General features: G+C 60.0%; 3 protein-coding genes across 10 annotated transcripts in view; 1 reads left to right on the top strand and 2 right to left on the bottom strand.

Annotated features, from left to right (window-relative positions):
• Nucleotides 1–395: 395 nt before the first annotated feature.
• CDH15 (cadherin 15) lies at nucleotides 396–6219 on the top strand. Its single transcript, XM_068150896.1, has 14 exons — nucleotides 396–486; nucleotides 2278–2397; nucleotides 2530–2685; nucleotides 2772–2916; nucleotides 3000–3160; nucleotides 3361–3489; nucleotides 3593–3778; nucleotides 3847–4100; nucleotides 4224–4366; nucleotides 4442–4678; nucleotides 4762–5001; nucleotides 5531–5667; nucleotides 5749–5904; nucleotides 5991–6219. The coding sequence occupies exons 1-14, from the start codon at nucleotides 436–438 to the stop codon at nucleotides 6186–6188; spliced, it is 2313 nt and encodes a 770-aa protein (XP_068006997.1). The 5' UTR covers nucleotides 396–435; the 3' UTR covers nucleotides 6189–6219.
• A 614-nt stretch (nucleotides 6220–6833) lies between these two features.
• Nucleotides 6834–12014, bottom strand: SLC22A31 (solute carrier family 22 member 31). Its single transcript, XM_068150761.1, has 9 exons — nucleotides 11215–12014; nucleotides 10389–10492; nucleotides 10153–10307; nucleotides 9629–9797; nucleotides 9176–9321; nucleotides 8960–9068; nucleotides 8676–8890; nucleotides 8431–8542; nucleotides 6834–7469 (listed from the first exon to the last, which is right to left on the bottom strand). Exons 1-9 carry the CDS (start codon nucleotides 11608–11610, stop codon nucleotides 7121–7123), a joined length of 1755 nt encoding a protein of 584 aa, XP_068006862.1. The 5' UTR covers nucleotides 11611–12014; the 3' UTR covers nucleotides 6834–7120.
• A 4364-nt stretch (nucleotides 12015–16378) lies between these two features.
• ANKRD11 (ankyrin repeat domain containing 11) overlaps nucleotides 16379–19112 on the bottom strand; it is a 172214-nt gene continuing 169480 nt past the window's right edge. For all 8 annotated transcript variants that reach the window (XM_068150737.1, XM_068150743.1, XM_068150741.1 and 5 more), the window contains 2 exons: nucleotides 18130–18222; nucleotides 16379–17246 (listed from right to left, as the gene is read on the bottom strand). In XM_068150737.1, coding sequence (XP_068006838.1) covers nucleotides 17061–17246; nucleotides 18130–18222 — 279 coding nt within the window. In that variant the 3' untranslated portion in view covers nucleotides 16379–17060. The remainder of the gene's footprint in view (nucleotides 17247–18129; nucleotides 18223–19112) is intronic.

Genomic DNA, 19112 nt, shown 5'->3' with positions numbered 1-19112 from the left:
AGGTGGTCCCCGTCCCGATGCCTGCCGAGCCATAGCGGGGGGGTGGGGGGGAAGCGGGGCTGGGTCCCTCCTTTCCATCCGCCCCGTCGTGGCATCCCCGGGGGCCGCGCCCGGCGACAGCTGCCGCGTTCCCATCAGCCCTGCCCCGGGAGGAGAGCACACCCCACACCCCCAGCCCCCACCTCAGTCAGCGGGGACACCCCCGGGCCCCTCCACACTCCCCCGGCCCCCCTTCCATGCTCCCTCCCGCTCCGGGCAGAGGCTGTAGGCTGCGGGCCGGGGGTGGGGGGGCGGTGGGAGCAGCTGCCCGATGGCGGGGGGGGTCCGGGCCCGCTCGGCAGCACTTGTGCTGTCACTCAGCCAGCCCCGCGGTTATTTTCGCCCGGGACCGGAGAGAAGCTCGGGGCTGGCGGCCGGACTGAGCCCCGCTTCGCCATGACCCCCCAGCTCCTCCTCGCCTGCCTGCTCGCCCCACTCTGCGCTCGGGTAAGAGGCGAGGGGAGATGGGGGGCGGCTGGGGATGGGGACGCCCCCAGTTCCATCCCCCGGGGGGGCTGACCGGGATGGGGAGCCAAAATGCAGTGCCGGGGCACGGCCAGAGCCCAAACCCCGCAGAGATATATCCTTGGTGGGAGTAGGGATGAGGATGGGGGGGATGTGGGGGGCTTCGTGCCCGTCCTGAGGTGTTTCCCACCTCACAGATGGTGGTGGCAGGGGGGGGTCTGCGGCTCCGGCAAACTGCCTGCGCTCCTGAACCGAGAGCTGGGATCTGGGGGAGGGTTAGGCACTCAAAACCAACATGCTCCCCACTTTCCCACCCTACCTATGGCCCCAGACCCTGCCCTACGCCTCCACATCCACGCACATACCCCTAGAGCCCCTCACCACGGCCTCAGGCCTGAGCCCCATGGGGTTGTTGGCTTCTGGCCTGGCCCCCATGGCTGGGTAAAGAAAAGGAACCTGCAGGAGCTCCCCAGATCACCTCTCACCCTCTCTCCCATCTCCCCGAGCTAAGGCAGCCCCCAGGGGAGCAAGAGGGGTGGTCTCTCCTGGGGCAGTCAGAGGGACGGCTGGAGGCTGGAAGTAGCTCTGTCACAGGTTTCAAACAAGCCCCTTGTCCCCTGGGGCTGGCACACAGCCCCTCCTCCCCCACACCCTGCACAGCCCCACACCAGCCCCAGGGACCCCCCAGCCCAGCAATCCCCTCTGCCTTGCTCCCCAACCCCAGGCAGGGTGTCCATGCAAGGATATAGGGCACCCCAGCACCCAGCAGTGTGGTCTGGATGGGTGCAGATGTGGGTGGGAGCAGCTGTGGATGCAAGGCCTGGTGCTGCCAGATGTGCTTCCTCCGGGGGGAGGGAACAGTGCTCATCCCCAGGACCCAGGATGAGGGTGGCATGGAGCTGGGGGGTGGGGAGGGATGTGTTAGGCAGCATGCACAGCTCCCTGCCTTCCTCCCAGCCCCATGCCTGCTCCCCACAGCTCCACACTCACATGCCACCTGCCATAGTCCGCAATCCCCCCAAACCAGTTGCTCACAACCCCCAAACCCATCCTAGCCCCATTGTGGAGGTCCCTGACCACCACTGAAGCCTCCCCTAGCTCCTGCTCTCCCAGTTTCCAATCCTAATCTCCCCCTCCACAGCCCCCAGCTTCACTCCAGCCCCCCCAGCTTCACTCCAGCCCCCCCAGCTCCTTGTTTCCCTCCCAGCACCCCAGCTCTGCATCCACCCCTGCAGCCTAAACCCATCTCTGACCCTTCCAGCCCTAACTGCTACCTCCATGTGGTGACAGCGACACGGGCTGGGGCCACACCAGGAGGTAACCCTTTTGTCCCCAACATGGGGATCCAAAGGGACACAGCCCAGCTGTGCCATGGCAGGGGCATGACCAAGGAACCACCAGGGTTGTTTTGGGGGCATCTTGCCCTGGTGGGGCACTCAGCATCATCACACCAGGATACCAGGGGACCGCTGACACAAAGCTCCTGGGGGAGCTGGGTGGCCTCTCTGTTTCCCCAGATCCAGACCCATGGAGGGGGGTGGGGATGTGAAGGGGTGGGGATGTGAAGGGGTGGGGATGTGAGGGGGTGGGGGTGTGAGGGGGTGGGGATGTGAGGGGGTGGGGGTGTGAGGGGGTGGGCAGCACTGTGCACCAGCACTATGCACCCTGGCAGCACACACCCAGCAAAGGTCTAGCACCCCGCCCACTGCCCCACCCCTACACCCTGCTCTGGAGGTTTTGTGGTCACCATCGTCCCCATGTCCCCCCTACCAGGGTGCCGGCCCCCAGACATGGCATCAGCACGAGGGCCCGCGGCGGGTGAAGAGAGCCTGGGTCATCCCCCCCATCAGCGTCTCGGAGAACCACAAGCGCATCCCCCACCTCCTGGTGCAGGTAGGCAGAACCCGCCCCCCGCCCGCCCTCTCCTGCAGGCGATGGTGAGCACCTCGGGCAGGTGGCTCACCCCTGGATGGGGAACGGAAACCCCCAGCCACAAGACCACCAGCCCTGTTCTCCCTGGGTCAGATCAAATCGGACAAGCAGCAGCCCGGGGGGGTCATCTACAGCATCAAGGGGCCAGGGGTGGACGAGGAGCCCCTGGGCATCTTCTCCATCGACAAATTCAGCGGGAAGGTCTTTCTCAACGCCATGCTGGACCGGGAGGAGAACGACCGCTTCCAGGTGAAGATGCTGCCCGGCCCCCTGCAGCCTCCTCCCTGCTCCCCCCCCCCAAAACGGGCCCCAACCCAGCTGCTCTGCACTGACAGCTGAAAGCCTTCGCGCTGGACCTGGGGGGTGTGACCCTGGAGGACCCAACTGACCTGGAGATCATCGTGGTGGACCAGAACGACAACCGACCGCTCTTCCGGCAGGACGTCTTCACAGGGCACGTGGTGGAGGGCGCTGAGCCAGGTGGGTCCGAGGCAGGGGGTTGGGGCTGGGGGGGGAACAGAGCCAGCCCCCCAGCACCCACGATGGCGATTCTGTGGCCGCAGGGACCTGCGTGATGACGGTGGACGCCACCGACGCCGATGACCCCGACACAGAGAACGCGGCGGTGCGGTACTCCATCCTGGAGCAGGGCTCCGCTGCCATGTTCAGCATCAACGCCACCACCGGGGAGATCTGCACCGCACAGCCCGGGCTGGACCGCGAGGTAATGGGCACGGCGGGCATCGGGGTGGCACCAGGGTGACGCTGTTACTGGGGGCAGCCAGAGCCCCCCGGCTGAAGGAACCACAGCCCCAGCCATGAGCAGGTATAGGTGTGGGGATAGGGTGGGTGGCCAGCAGCTGGGAGACCTCTGGGCTCCTAGGGGTGCTGGAGGGGGTCAGCACTGCCTCCCCTTCCCTGCAGACCGTGGGGGTGTACAATCTGACGGTGCAGGCTGCCGACATGTCCGGGGACGGGCTCACCACCACCGCCACCGCTGTCATCTACCTGGAGGACATCAACGACAACCCTCCCGAGTTCACCAAGGAGGAGGTAGCACCTGGGGCTGGGGGGACGTTGTGGGGGTCAGCCGGGTGGGAGCTGGCAGGAGCATGCCAGGGTGGGCAGACAGCAGTCCCACACCGCTCTCCCCCAGTTCTCCATGGAGGTGGAGGAGGAGGCCCCCGGTGTGGAGGTGGGCAAGGTCTTCGTGCACGACAAGGACCTGGCTGGCTCGCCCAACTGGTTGGCCAAATTCACCATCCTGGAGGGTGACCCCGAGGGGGCCTTCGCCATTCGCACGGACCCCTACACCAACGACGGCGTGCTCTCCGTGGCCAAGGTGGGCAAGGGGCAGCTGAGGGGGGCCCATGGGGTGGGGCTGGGCTGACCCCTGTCCCCTCTCGGTAGCCGCTGGACCACGAGGTGCGGGACCGCTTTGAGCTGACGGTGTCGGTGCGGAACGAGCGGCCGCTGGCTGCATCGGCCGCCGCCAGCCCGCGGGCCCTGGCCACCGTGCGAGTGCGGGTGCGGGACGTGAACGAGCCGCCCGTCTTCCGTGAGAACCCGCGGCGGGTCAGCGTGCTGGAGGGCTCCCCCCCGGGGACTCCTGTCACCACCTTCACTGCCAGCGACCCCGACAGCCGCCAGCTCCAGACCCTCACGTGAGTCCGGGCTCTGGGCTGCAGCCCCAGTCCCAGCACCCCTCTGCTTTGGGGTTCCCGAGTTCGCAGCCCACGATGGGAGTTTGAGGGGGTGAAGGTGTGGCCGCCACCCTGTCCCCACAGCTACGCGCTGCTCTACGACCCCGCGGACTGGCTGCAGCTGGACCCCCACTCCGGCGCCGTCCGCACCAAGAGGGAGCTGCTGCACCCCTCTGCCTTCCTGCAGGGCGGCCGCTACATCGCGCTGGTCCTCGCCCGCGATGACGGTGAGTGGCCCCTCCCGTAACTGTGTCCCCCTCCCCTCTCTGTCCCCCCCTGACCCCTCTGCTCTGTGCCCCCAGCCGAGCCCCCACTCTCTGCCACCGGGACCCTCTCCATCGAGATCCTGGAGGTCAACGACCACGCGCCCGTGCTGCAGCCAACCGCAGGGGTGGTCTGCGGGCGGCCGGGCCGCGGGGGGAACCTGCTCCTGGGGGCCACCGACAGCGACCGCCCCCCCCACGGTGCCCCCTTCCACTTCCAGCTCAGCCCCCAGGACCCCCAGCTCACCCGCAACTGGAGCATCACCCGCTTCAATGGTGAGGGTTGGCACGGAGGGGGGTGCTGCATAGTGGTGCTGGGGGGGGTCTCCACTCACTGCCTGTCCACGCCGCTCCCGCAGTGACCCACGCGGTGCTGGCCGTGCTAGTGGAGCTGCCCGCAGGGCCCTACTCACTCCCACTGCTGCTGCGGGACTCGGGGACCCCCCCACAAGAGCAGCAGCAGCTCCTGAACGTCTCGGTGTGCTACTGCGGCCGGGATGGCACCTGTGAGGATGGCGTCCTGGCCGCCGCCACCGCTGGGGCTGGCATCACCCTTGGGGCCCTCATGATCATCCTTGGCAGCACCATTCTCCTGCTTGGTGAGTGAGACCCTCTCAACCATCCTTACCCTCACCCCTCCTAATCCAGCCAGGACCACAGCCTCGTGCTTGTCCTGGACACCCATCCTGAGCCTCATCAGCATGCTCCATCGCTTCATCCCTACCCAACCATCCTGTCCTGCTCTAGGACACCCTGTCCAGTCCCTACCCTCGTGTTCACCACCACATTCTGGTCCAGGACACCCCATCCTCTCACATTACTTACATTCAGTCCCTACCCATGTCCCCATCACCAAATTCTGATCCAGGCCAACCCACCCTCTACCTGCTCATGTCCCACGTCCCACTCCTCACACCCTGATGCTGGCTACCCCTGCCCCACAGCCCCCAGCAACTCCTTCTGACCCCTCCCAAGGCCCCCACCAAGCATTTCCTTCATCACACCCTCTGCCTAGCATCCCCATCACACTCCCACAGCTCCACCAGCCACACCCCAACCCATCCAGCACCTCCATCACCCCCTGCCCCACGGTGCCCTACCCTGTGCCCACCGTTGCTGTGCTCGCAGTGCTGGTGGTGCTGTGGGCAGCGTGGGCACGTGGGCGCCAGCGGGCACTGCGCAAGGGGCTGCTGCAGAGCTCCAGGGATGACATGAGAGACAACATCCTCAACTATGACGAGCAGGGCGGGGGCGAGGAGGACCAGGTGAGCAGGACCCCGTGGCGGTCGCAGGGTGGCAGTGTCCGTCCCAGCCCCACACTCCTGACCCCTCTCCTGTCCCCGCAGGACGCCTACGACATCAACCAGCTCCGCCACCCCGAGCTCTTCCTGTCCCGGGTCAAGCCGCCGGTGCGCAGGGATGCCCCGCTCCGCTCTGCCACCCCCTTGGCCCCCCGCAAGCTGCCCAGCAGCCCCTCCGACATCAAGGACTTCATCAGCGAGGTGGGGATGGGGTCCAGAGCCTTGCTTGCCTCCAGACCCCTCCATCGCTGGTGGGGCTGACGGTGACCCCCACCCTGTCCCCACAGGGGCTGGAGGTGGCTGACAGTGACCCCAGCGTGCCCCCCTACGACACTGCCCTCATCTACGACTACGAGGGCTCAGGCTCGGTCGCCAGCGCCCTCAGCTCCATCATCTCCAGCCTGACCGACGAGGACCAGGACTACGACTACCTGAGCGAGTGGGGACCCCGCTTCCGGCGCCTGGCCGACCTCTATGGGCAGTGACGGGGGGATGGGGAGGGCAGGGAGGGGGCACCCTGCTGCCCACCGAGGGGCTGGGGCAGGGACCAGGTGGTGAGGGGCTGACAGTGGTCACAAGGTGCTCAGGCTTCACGTACGGGCGTGGGCAAGATGCCCGGCTGCAGGGGCTGTGCACACGCGTGTGCAACAAGTACAGAGGCTGTGCACAGCTGTGTGCAACAAGTGTATGGGTGATGGGCTTTGCACATGAGTGTGCACCAAATATACAGACATGGGGACTTTGCACATGTGTGTGCACCCAGTGTAGGCCTTCAGGGGCTTTGCACACATGAGTGCACCCAGTATACAGCTGCAGGTGAACCAAACATACAGACAAAGGGACTTGGCACACGAGTGTGAGCCCAGCACACAGCAGCAGGGGCCTTGCACACGTGTGTGCACCCAGACCTCCTCACAAGGCTTTGCATCCCTCCACGGCCCCTGTGCCCATCAAACCCCAGGAAGGAGAAGCCAAGTGCATGGGTAGTAGTGGGGAGGACACCCTGGAGAAAGACCCTTTGGAGGCGGGGAGGGGGATGAGGACCCCCCCTGGTCACCCCCAAAATCAAGATGCCAGGGCAGGGGGCTAGGGGCAGAGGTGCCCTGTGGGACCCTGAGTGCAGCAGCCACTCCTACAAACAAGGCACTTTTATTGGCAGCCCGTGAGCCCCACAGCACCCACCCCGGGGAGGGCGTCACCCCCACCCCAGGACTCCCAGCTCAGCTCCTCCTGGGGCAGGATCTTGCCCCACTGTCGGGTGGGTGCACTGCTCCTCCCAGCCCAGCCATCACACTTGTCCTGGCACACCCAGAGAGCACCCATGGGTGGGGTGCTCGTGGCGGGGGGGGGTGGTGTCCCCAGCACCGTGGTCAGCCCCCCCCGCAGCGGGGAGACCCTGGCTGGGGGGGACTCACAGCTATGTGTCACGAGGGGTGGCAGGTGAGCCCAGCAGCCTTTTGGTGGAGCTGGTGAGGCGTGAGTAGTCGTGGGGGATGCCCTGGGGGGCGAGCAGGGGGAGGTGGTCCTCACGGGGGGGCCGATGGAAGAGGGGGGGCCGGTGCTGGCTCTCCCCATCCTGGAGGGACTGGGGCAGGCTGCGGCCCTGGCTCTCGGGCAGCAGCATGATGCTGAGGACGGAGAGGATGGCGAAGGAGGCGAAGACCACGTGGTGCAGGAAGAAGCCTCGGCTGTTGGGGATGGCGGTGATGGGGGCAGCAGCCTTGCCCACGAAGCTGGTCCCCACGATGAGACCCAGCCCGGCACCCCTGTGAGGAGACCATGCTCAGAAGAGGTCCAGGGACAGGATCAAAGAAGAGAATCATGGAATTGTTTTGGTTGGAGGAGACCTTTAAGATGATTGAGTCCAACTGTTCGAGGGCTATCAGAAATACTGCCCTGTGATGACCACGGGCTGCTTACCTCCACTGCAACAGCAGCTCTTCAGTATCTACATCACCCAAAGCTTCTGCACACCTCACACCCTGGCAGCCTGATCTGTGCTGGATGCACAGCCCAGCACTTACAGAATTACAGAACTGGTTTGTTGGAAGACATCTTTAAGATCACCAACTCCAACCATTACCCAAGCACTGCCAGGTCACCATTAAACCAAGTCCCTCAGCACCACATCTCCAGAGTTTTGAAACCCCCCCGGGGATGGGGACTCCACCACTGCCCTGAGCAGCCTGGTCCAGACCTTGAAAACTCTCAAGGAGAATGAATTGCTCCCCACATCCAGCCTGCACCTCCTCTGCCGCAACTTGAGACCATTTCCTCTTGGCTTGTTCCTTGGGAGAAGAGACCAACCCCAACCTGGCTCCAGCCTCCTTTCAGGGACTTGTAGAGAGCCAGGTCTCCCCTCAGCCTCCTTCCCTCCAGGCTGAACACCCCCAGTTCCCTCAGCTGCTCCTCACAAGTCTTGTGCTCTAGACCCTTCATCAGCTTCCTCACTGCTTCCTCACTGCAGCACCTCAATGCCCTTCTAGGAGTTAGGAGCCCTACGATTGAACCCAGGACTCAAGGTGTGGCCACATCAGGGCCCAGCACAGGTGAATGATCCCTGCCCTGGTCCTGCTGGTCACACTACTGCTGATCCAAGGCAGGATGCTGTCAGCCTTCTTTGACCACCTGGGCATATGCCATCGCATCTCCAGACTGCAGTCAGCCAACACCCACAGGTCCTTTAATGCCCCCACAACCCAGGAAGGGTGGTAGCCACCCCCTTACCTGACCACGGTTGGGAGAACCTCACTGGCAAAGAAGATGCTGAGCATGGTGACAGCATGGGAAGCAGTGATGCCCACGACAGACAGGGTCAGGACAATGAGGTCCAGCAGGTCTGGGGGCAGAAGGCATCATCAGGGGGGAAATCCTGCACACACAACCTCTACTCCCCCCCGCCCAAGCACTCTGCTCCCCATGCCCGGGGCAGCGCCGGCTGCATCCCACCAGAGGACCCCCAGCATGCTTACACTGGGTGAGGGCCAGCAGCAGGAGGGAGGAGATGCCGGTGAGGACGGTGCAGAGCAGCAGGACGGCTCTGCGGCCGAAGCGCTCGGCTGTCACACAGATGAAGAGGCAGGCGGCCACCTCCGTGCCCAGCAGCACGAAGTAGGAGGAGAAGAAGCGGGGCAGGTGCGGAGCCAGGTTGCGGGTGAAGCAGTGGCGGATGCCAGAGCCAATGAACCTGCAGGACAGCAGGGTCAGGGGGCTGCGAGCTGGACCCACCCCGCCCCCCTCCCCCTCGCCTGCTCACGCTGCGAAGCCGAGGATGACGCCGTTCTTCCAGATGACCCTGGTGCTGAAGATCTCGCAGACGGCGTGGTACCGGGGCTGCGGGCACCCCTCAGACAGGGTCTCCAGCTCTGCTGGGACAGGGCACCTGGCTTAGAGCTGGCACTATTCCGCCATCCTCAGTGCCCCTGGGGAGGGGGTTGGTCACCACATCGCCTTCAGCAGCCCAGTCACGCACCCGTGAGGAGACTCTCATGGTGGCAGGAGCCATCATCAGAGCTGGGGCCGCTGTTTTCGGCCAGCGCCTGAAGAGTCTTCCTGGCCCTCTCCAGCTGCTTCGTGGCCAGCAGCCAGCGCGGTGACTCCAGCAGCAGCGCCGGGCACCTGGGGCACAAGTGTCAGCGTCACAGGACTCCCCAGGGCCTGGCCCCCCTCCAGCCCTTCCCAGCTTCAAAGCAACACTGCCCAGAAAACCTCAACTTCAAACCTAAGCAAACATTTACCCAAGGCAGGGGCATCCCCACACCCCACCTGCAAGAGACCTGGCCAGCCCTTGATCCCCACCACAGCCCCGGGCAGGGTGTGCCTGGTGCTCCCTGGGCATAGCTGAGTGCCTTGGGGCACAGCTCAGCCCCACAACCGGTGGCAGCCCCTTCCCCAGGTGCATAGCCTCCATCCTGGGGGGTCTTACCACCAGCAGGCAGCCAGCAGAGCCAGGATCATGGTGACAGCACCCTGCAGCACCCGCCAGTCCCGGCAGAGCACCGCCAGCCCCGGCAGCAGCAGCTCCCCAGCGATCCAGAAGAACCCGGCCACCATCGTCACCTCCAGCCGGTGCGGGGGGTCACACAGCTCCAGCCCTGCCAGGGGAGAGAGGCCTCAACCATGGGAGCCAGGGCTGTGGGGTATCCTGCACCCCATGGCATCCTGGAGTAACCTGCACCCCACAGTATCCTGCGTCCTGGAGCTTCCTACACCTTGTAGCATCTTGCACCCCAGGGCCTCCTGCACCCTGGGGCACTGTGCACTCCAGAGGATCCTGCACCTTAGAGGATCCTGCATCCTGGAACATCCCACACCCTGGAGCATCCTGAACCCTGGAGTCTCCTACAGCTTGGACTATCCTGCACCTTAAAGCTTCCTACAGCTCAGAGCATCCTGCACCCTAGAACATCCTCAACCCTCACCCCACCCCAGACCCCCCACCACACTCACGGGCCACGTAGAGGGACAGGAAGGCTCCTGCCAGCGCCGCCCCGAAGAGCAGCCTCGCGACCAGCACCATGAGGAAGCTGATGGCCAGCGCCACAGCGAGGCCCAGGGGCACCGCCAGCACCAGGGACACCAAGAAGGCAGGGCGGCGACCAAACCTGCCAGGGGACAGGCTGTGAGTGGGGGTGGACACGGTGCCCACCTGCCCAGGGGGTGCCATCCCAGTCACCCCCAATTACCTGTCACAGGCCAGGCCGGCGGCAACGCTGCCCAGTGTCCAGCCCAGCAAGTGCGTGGTCTGCTCCAGGGGCACCTTCCAGCGCGAGGAGCACACCAGGTCCCACTGCAGGGGACGCAGTCAGGGACACGTCAGTGTGGGAGGCTCAGCAGAACCCCTGTCACTGCCAGCAGGGCTGGCATGGATGGGGTCACCAGCCCCTGGGCAGCTTCTGGCTGACCCCCACCACATAAGTAGAAATGTGGGGATGGATATGGAGGGATAATGCTGATAGCACTTTCCTGCCACCTCTGTCCCCCCCTCAATGCTCCAAGACTCCAAACAGACACACTTACAGCACTTCCACAGGGGTCTCCCACCTGCTTCCCACAAATTGTCCCCCCAAACAAACTCACTCTTCCCTTACAGCCCAGGGCCCCCACTTGATGCTTTCCTATACATCCAACCCTTTCCCATGTGATCTTTGCTGGGGACCCCAGTTTGCTCCCCCTAGACTCCCACCCCAGGTCTCTGGGTTCCTTCTGAACCCAGGGAACTCCCCAGCCCCACTCTCTCCAGACATGGGAATCCCCCTAAACCCTCTCAAACTGCACACCTCCCGCACATCCAGGGCTTTCCTGGGGACTGGGACCACCAGCTTGCTCCACCCAGACCCCTCCCCAAGCCCCTATCTCCTCCTCCCCAGCCGCCCCCTCCAACCTCTCCTGTATCCAGAGGACGCCCCCATCCTCTTCCAGACCTACAGAATCTTCCTCAACCCCGAGACTCCCTTCCGGGACCCCCCACCCCGGACTCCTCCTGCCCCTTCCCCCCGTCCCCGCTGTGACCTGTGTGACGATGTTGTGGCGGAGGCCGGCGGCGGGCAGCACGTAGTGCCAGCCGCGAGTGCAGGGCCCGGTGCCGTTGGGCCGCCCGGTGCCGGTGCCGGTGTCTCGGTACCGGTAGAGCTGACAGGGGCTCCAGCCCCCGCGGAGCTGCGGGACGGCGGCTCGGAGCATCGCGGGCGCCGGGAGGCGGCGGAGCGGCGGCGGCAGGAGCGAGGGGTCCGGGAGGCAGCGGTGGGGGGGCACCGCTTCCAGCGCCCACCCCATCGCCCATCCCAGCGCCAGCGCCGCGCACGGAACCCACCCCCCTGCCCACCGCCCGCACCGAGCCCGGCACCGCCCCGCCGCCGCCCCCGCCATTGCCACCGGGCAGCGACCGCGACCGGCAGCGCCGGGCATGGAGAGGCGGAACCGGCTGCTCCCGGCCCCGCCCAGGCACGGCCTTCTCCCCCACCGAGCTCCACCCGTGGGGCTCAAACCCGTGAGAGCCGGTTCGGTCCCTACACCCCCGGCACCGGTTTGTTTCCTTCTAGCGCCGTTTAGCCCCCATCGACCCAGTTTGTTTCCCTCCCAGTCCCAGTCTGGCCCCACTGAGCTCAGTTCGCCCCCTTCAGCCCGATTTAGCCCACTTCAACCCGGTTAGTGTCCCACCCCCTCCCCGTCCCAGTCTGGCCCCACTGAGCTCAGTTCACCCCTTTCAACCCATTTTAGCCCACTTGAACCCGGTTAGTGTCCCACCTCCTCCCAGCCCCAGTTTGGCCCCTCCAAAACCAGTCTGCCCTCTTCAGCCTGGTTCCCTGCCTCTCCCACACTCCCAGATGGGAACTGCTCAGAGCCTTGCTCACACCCAGCTCTTACGCACCGGCAGCCTCACCACTTGGCCAGGATGCCACCATACCAGTCTGACCAGCACCGAGAGAATGTGGGACCTACCCTGGGAGGTGGCTGCACCCATGGATGTGGCCAGGAGGAACGGCACATGGTGGAAAACCCACTCCAGACACTGCCCCCAGCAGTGGCACCAGAAGGGAGTAGAACCATAGAAACATTAAGGACCTCTGAGGTCAAGTCCAACCATCAACTCAACACCACCACGGACACCAAAGCATGTCCCCAGGTGCCACATGTACACCTTTAGATACCAGGGGCTTTTGGTGCTTTACATGGCTGATCAAAGGTCTCCTCATGCTTTCATCTGTGGTTATTTGGTGGCCCAAGACCACTCTGGCTGTGCCCAGGACATTGCCGCTGTGAGAAACTGCCCTACCTGCTCCGCCTGCACCAGTCCTCATCCAGCTGTGGCTGCTGATCCAGCGATGGGCCCATGGAGTCAAGGCTGGAGCTGGGGGGTCAGGGGGGGAAAGCTGGAACCCCCAGCTCTTGCCAAAGTTGATGTGACGTGGTGGAGTTGAACCCTCAGGGTCCTCAGCACAAGGATGGTAGAAAATTCCTCAAGCAGCTGCAAAGCTGGTGGCAGCGATGGGGAGAGAAGAGTGTGGAGGTGTCCTGGGGCAGTGAGTGATCTGCTGGGGACCTGTGTGGTTGCCCAGATGCTGGCAGTGTGAGCCCACTCCAGTGAGACCATCTTGGCCGTGGGGCTGCCTGGGCTGAGCAAGAGCCTACAGTGCTGGAAGAGCTGAACAGGGCTGTGAAGTGGTTGTGAATTCAATTGGGTCCACTCTGGTGACCCCAGCAAAGCTGCCAGCAGAGGACAAGGAGCCAAGCTGTGTTGGTAACATCTCCACCCCCAAAAGGAGCAGCTGAGATGTTTAACCAGTGTGTGCACACAGGAAAAATGAACAGAGAAAGCTGGAGAACCAGGAGCCAGCAGCGGGTCAGCCCAAGGGCTGGCAGCTGTAGGCAGAGGTGATGCAGCCTACTAGGCTCCTATCCAGCTGGGAATGGTTGGAGAGTCTTGGAAGAGACTCCTGAATCTGTCTCCAGCTACGTCCCTCTGAGCTTGTGGTTGAGGACTGACTTGCCAGCTGCACGAAGCCTGGGCTGGATTATGGCTCCACTGAGAGCTGCATGTCCAGCATGGAAGAGGACAGTGCTGGCCCCCAACCCAAAGGCAAGTCAGACATTGCCAAACCAGTAGCTCCTTCCCATCACAGAGCAACCCCAGTAGAGACCAGCCCCACAAACCCACACAGACCCCCAGCCCCAAACCATGCAAGCATGCTGCCAGCTCCAGATCCATGTGTTGTGTCCCCTCACCTGTCTCCCTGAGCCTCCCCATTTCTCCCAGTCCATGGAGGGCACACTGGGGTCTGGAGGAGATGGGCACAAGTTGGTGCAAGTCCTCCTGCCAGACCCAGGCACCATCTTTACATGAGACTGCATGCTTCAAGTCTTCACACAGATGTGAACACAGGGACAAGCCACAGCAAGGCTGAGCCAGGCTCCCACCAGGCACTGCCTTGGTGTTCTCAGAGCCCAGCCTCTGTGGATCCCACAGGCTGGCAGCAGCACCAGGCCAGCTCCACCCAGGTTTTACCTTTCAAAAAAGCAGCTTGGACCAGGCTGGTGCTGGCTAACAGAGCACACAGGGAGCAAAGGTGGAGTTCACATGGAATGCACGTGGAGCAAGCAGAGAGCACAGGCAGGGCACATGGCAGGGCTGTCCCAGGTAGGTACAGGGCTGGCATCAGGACTGGCACAGCCAGGAGCACTGTGTGGCATTGTCCTCACCAGCCTCACAAGCAAATGTGAGTTCAGCCAACATGGCAACAGCGATCCACACAACCTGTTTCTGAGGTTCAGGATTAAAAAAGAAGGACAAAGAGAAAGGAGGTGGCTGGGAGGGTGGTGACACCTGGTACAGCACCCCAGGAGCATGTCCCCAGGAACAGAGTGGCATCACCCCAGCTCCAAGCTTTGCAGCCCCAAGACACACTAGGTCCTCAACTCACAGCCACTCTGGGCTCTGTAAACTCACCAAGCCAAGGTCAAACATCGTTCATCACATCGCCCTGTGACCCAACTTGGCACAGGGTGTCCCCCCTCCATGTGGTCTCCTTACCCCACAGCTGGCCCACCTGCGGGGTTAGCGCTTTTGGGCTTCCAGTTACACGAATCACAATGGGCAAGGCTAAAGAGAAGAAATGACAAGGTGTGAAAAATCAGGTCAACACTGGAGACCCCTGCGGCATGGATGGTGGCTTGGACCATCCCATGAGTAGATGAGCACATCAGAGAGGCTTCCAAGTCCAAGGTTCCACAAGGCCAAGTGCTGGGTCCTGCACTGGTGTCACAAAAACCCCATGAAGACTCCAGGCTGGGGACAGAGTGGCTGGAAACTGCCCAGTGGAAAAGGAGCCAAGGATGCTGGTCAACAGCCAGCATGTGGCCAGGTGGCCAAGGCCAAGAGCATCCTGACTTGGACCAGGAATAATGTGGTCAGCAGGACCAGGGCAGCAATTGTCTCCTTGGACTGGGCACTGGTGACACCACAGCTAAAATCTGGAGTTCAGTTTTGGGCCCCTCACTCCAAGGATACCGAGGTGCTGCAGTGTGTCCAGAGAGGGGCAATGAAGCCCTTAAACAGTCCAGAGCACAAGCCTTGTGAGGAGCTGCTGAGAGAACTGGGGTTGTTCAGCCTGGAGAAAAGGAGGCTGAGGGAAGATCTTCTGGCTCTCTACAAGTCCCTGAAAGGAGGTTGGAACCAGGTTGGGGTTGGTCTCCTCTCCCAAGGAACAAATGACAGGACAAGAGGAAACAGCCTCAAGTTGCCCCAGGGGAGGTTTAGGCGAGTGATTCGTCATTGGAATGTGCTGTCCAGGGAGGTGGTGGAGTCATCGACCCTGGAGGCGTTCAAGAGGAGATTGGACGTGGCACTTGGTGCCATGGTCTAGTCATGGGGTCTGTGTTGATAGGTTGGACTCCATGATCCTCGAGGTCCTTTCCAACCTAAGTTACACTGTGATTCTGTGATTTCTACTTTGTCCCATTCCCCCATGTCCCATCACTCCCTGCCACCCTAAAAACTCCCTCCCCAGCTTTCTTGCAGGCCTCCTTGAGCTACTGGGGGTGGCCTGGCTCTCAGGAGGAAGCCCCTTGCAGGTTGAACTCTCCGTCACCAGGCTAATTTTAATTAATTTATTTATTTCTTTACACATAACTGAAAGTGATGTTACAGTACATAAGTTATTTACAACTGTGCAGTAATGTGTTGCAAAATAAATTATCTAGAAGGCAGCAAAAGTACATTGTTAATGTATATAAAAACTGTACAGCATTTATGGGATACAATTTTTCTTTATATGAGTATTGGCTCTGTAGTGTTTTCAAGTTATGTTCTCAAGAAAGAGAAACGAAATGCCCAAGATTAAAGGAAAAACCAAAAAAACCAAAAAGAAAAGCAAAACACAAAATCACAAAATAAAAATAAAATTGAAATAAAAATGAAATCTAAAAGAAAATAAAAATGAAAAATAAAATAAAATTAAAATAAAGTAAAATATAAAATTAAAATAAAATAAAAATAAAACAAAATATAAAAGAAAAAATAAAAGAAAATGTAAAATAAAAATGGAATAAAAATAGAATTGAAATAAAATAAAATAAAAGAAAAGAAAAGGAAAAGAAAAAGAAAAGAAAAGGAAAAGAAAAAGAAAAGAAAAGGAAAAGAAAAGGAAAAGAAAAGGAAAAGGAAAGGAAAAGGAAAGGAAAAGGAAAAGAAAAGGAAAAGAAAAGGAAAAGAAAAGGAAAAGAAAAGGAAAAGAAAAGGAAAAGAAAAGGAAAAGAAAAGGAAAAGAAAAGGAAAAGAAAAGGAAAAGAAAAGGAAAAGGAAAAGAAAAAGAAAAGAAAAAGAAAAGACAAAGAAAAGAAAAAGAAAAGAAAAAGAAAAAAATTAAAATAAAAATAAAAGAAAAATAAAAGAGAATAAAAATAAAAGAAAAATAAACTAAAACTCGAATAAAAATAAAATAATAAAAATAAAAATAAAAAATATATATATATATAAACCACATGGATTTTACTCCATTAAAAACACGGTTGGCAAAGTCCTTTCTCTGCGTTGCCTCTTCTGTTTTAATCGCGGTTGTTTTCTTGCCCCCTGCTGGCCCCTTGCTGGCCGGCGCGCAGCCGGCTCCTCCCCCGGGGCGTATCCCGGAGCCGTCCGCACACCTCCAGAGCCTTGGCTGCTCCAACTTGGACGCTGTCCTTTGTTTGTTTGTTTCTAATTGTTCTGCGGGGTTGGGGTTTGGGTTGGGTTTTTTTTTTGTTGTTGTTTTCTTGTCTCTCTTTTTTTTTTTAACTTTTCTCTTTTTTAATTGTTTTTTGTGTGGTTTTTTTTTTTGTAGACATACCCAGGATGGAACGAGAAAACTCAAACATCCCACCCCCCACCCCCCATGGTTTCCTACTGCAGCTTCTCCCCGAGGGAGAAGCGCCAGCGGTGGAAAACGAGAGAGAGAGCTGGAGATCGCGGTGTTCACCAAGTCCGTTGGAAAACAAGGTGGTTGCTGGCCCCGCTCGGCAGCTTTTGTTTCTGCAACACACGCACACAAAATGGGTGTCCTTGGCCTCCTCCCTCCACGCCTCTGCCAGTCTCGGGGCCGGGGAGCGCCCGCTGCCCGCGGCGCAGACCGGCCGCCTCCCTGCAGAGGAGATACGTCCCGGGCCGCTGCCCGGCGGAGCCGCCGGCAGTCCGGAAGCGAGGGACGCGTTGTGAAGAAAGTGCAATTGTTTGCCTTATTGTTTTGTTGTCTGCTGATAGCTGCTTTCCTCCTCCTCTGACCAGGGATTCATCAGCAAGCGGTAAGGGTGAATGTGAGCTCGACCGCCCGACCTCGGAGGGCTCCCGTCCGTGCCAGTTTGCAGAGATGTCTCCCGGTTTGGAACTGTCATGCCGGCAAGAGCACAAAGTCATCGTTCACGTCGACCATTGGCACATAGAAGGAGGGCACCTCGTTCACGCAGAGGGATTTGTGCCCTGCGGGGTCCAGCTCCTGCACCTTCAGCTGCCACTCCATTCTCTGCACCGCGTTCAGGGCGGCAGCTTCGTGTTGCTGCCGCATGAGCAGGCACGTCTGGATCGGGGACAAAAAAAGGTCTGGTGAGTGAGTGGAAGAGGGCAGGAAAGGCTCCTGCTGCCCCCCCCCCCAGCAAAGGCAGGGGAGCTGCAGCCATCACGGGGGGCAGAGCAGTAGATAGGGATACCACACTCATTCTCACAGGAAGGCAACCTGAATTTGGGATGTCTGTTGAGTCCAATTCCAGGAGCAAACCCATAGGATCCTTTCAGGGTGGCTTTTAAAGGTCTGCAAGCACTCAGAGAGCATTGGCCCTGCTGGTGATAGCCTCGGCAGACAGTGTCCACCTACCCAACAGTGGCCCTTGGGTGCAGGGCTCTGCTTCCTTCATGGGAGCTGCCAATTCTGTCCATGTCACCAGAATCATAGGATCATGACTGAGTTGGGTTGGAAGGGACCTTTAAAGGTCACACAGTTCAAACCCCCTGCAGTCAGCAGGGACATCTGCAAGTAGAGCAGGTTGCTCAGAGCCCCAAACAACTTGACCTGTAATGGTGCCAGGGGAAGTGGCATCTCCCACATCTCTGGGTAATTTGAGCTAGTGTCTCACCACCTTCAGCATCAAAAATGTCCCACTTCTATCCAGTCTGAATCTCCCTCTTATGGCTCAAGCCATCACCCCTTGTCCTGTCACAACAGGCCTTGCTCAAATGTCTGTCTCCATCTTTCTTATCAGCCCCTTGAAATACTGGAAGATCACAAGAAGGTCTCCCAGATGAAAGTACCATGGTCCGGGCTGTGCCTGGGTTTGTCACCCAGAGCTCTCTGCAAATCACAGTGTGGCCTCCTGCCACCTTGAAGCCACAAAGGCAGCTCTGGGGTAGAGCAAGAGACAGGAGCTGTGCTGGGGAAGCCCTCCTGGAGGTCCTGCTGCTCTCACCTTCATGCGGTCGTATTTGTCGTCCACGTCCTGCAGCCAGGAGATGAACTGCCGCGCGTTGAAGCGGTCTCTGACCGATTTGTTTTCGTCTCCCTAAGCAAAGAGGAAGGACATGATGGATTTTTTTTTTTTTGTCTACTTGAAGCAGTCAGAAGTCTGACAGGCCAAGTTCCAACCCCTCTGAGGGCACAGAGAAACAAGGAAGATGCCTGTGGGGTGGGAAGACAGAGCATGCTGCTCCTTGGCTGTTCCTGCAGCCCTTTGCCAGGGGTTCAGCCTCAGCCCCGCAGGGGCACACGCTCCCCAGTTTTAGATCTGTCTATGCCAGCTCATCCCAGCACCCTCACCCCTCTGTCTCCTTCAACTCCTGCCCAAGATCATCATGTCTTCACTGCAGAAGCACAGACACTTGGCTGGGAGATGCTGAGGGATAAATCAAGGCTCCTGGATCGATAGACCAGGTCATTAATAAATTCCAGGATGCTACGCAGGAGCAGGATCCCTCCTGCAATGCAGCAGTGTGTGTCCTCGAGTTGCCAGGCTGGGGTGGGCTGCAGAGGGTGCTGGTGGGACGGCTCAGGACCACCACAGCCACTGGCTGCAGGAACCAGACAGAGTAACCAGACACAATTCCCCCTTCCCTGGCAGAGCACGACATGAAATGGAAGCAAGAAACAACCATTTCTTGTGGGCTGTGAGTCAGAGCCTGGCTCTTCCAAAGCCACTATTCAGACAGAAATCAATTCAGTGGCTTCTCTCCCCCTCCTTCAACAGGAAAAGACATCCCTGAGTGCAGCAGAATAAACCTTTCCAGCATGTAGATCCTGATCCAGAGGGAAGGGTAGAGGGTCCCAAGACTCACTGATAAACCTGAGTCATCCCTGCTGCTAAAGAGACACGACGCTCGCTGTATCCTGGTCTTCCTGGTGTATTTCCTTCCATGGCACGCACATGGGGTGTCCCAGAACATGCCACAGCAGAGA

Source organism: Melanerpes formicivorus, unplaced genomic scaffold (genome assembly GCF_026170545.1).
Source record: "Melanerpes formicivorus ecotype bairdi unplaced genomic scaffold, bMelFor1.0.p_v2 SCAF_20, whole genome shotgun sequence".
Classification (NCBI taxonomy): domain Eukaryota; kingdom Metazoa; phylum Chordata; class Aves; order Piciformes; family Picidae; genus Melanerpes; species Melanerpes formicivorus.
This window is presented reverse-complemented; position numbering and strand designations above follow the sequence as displayed.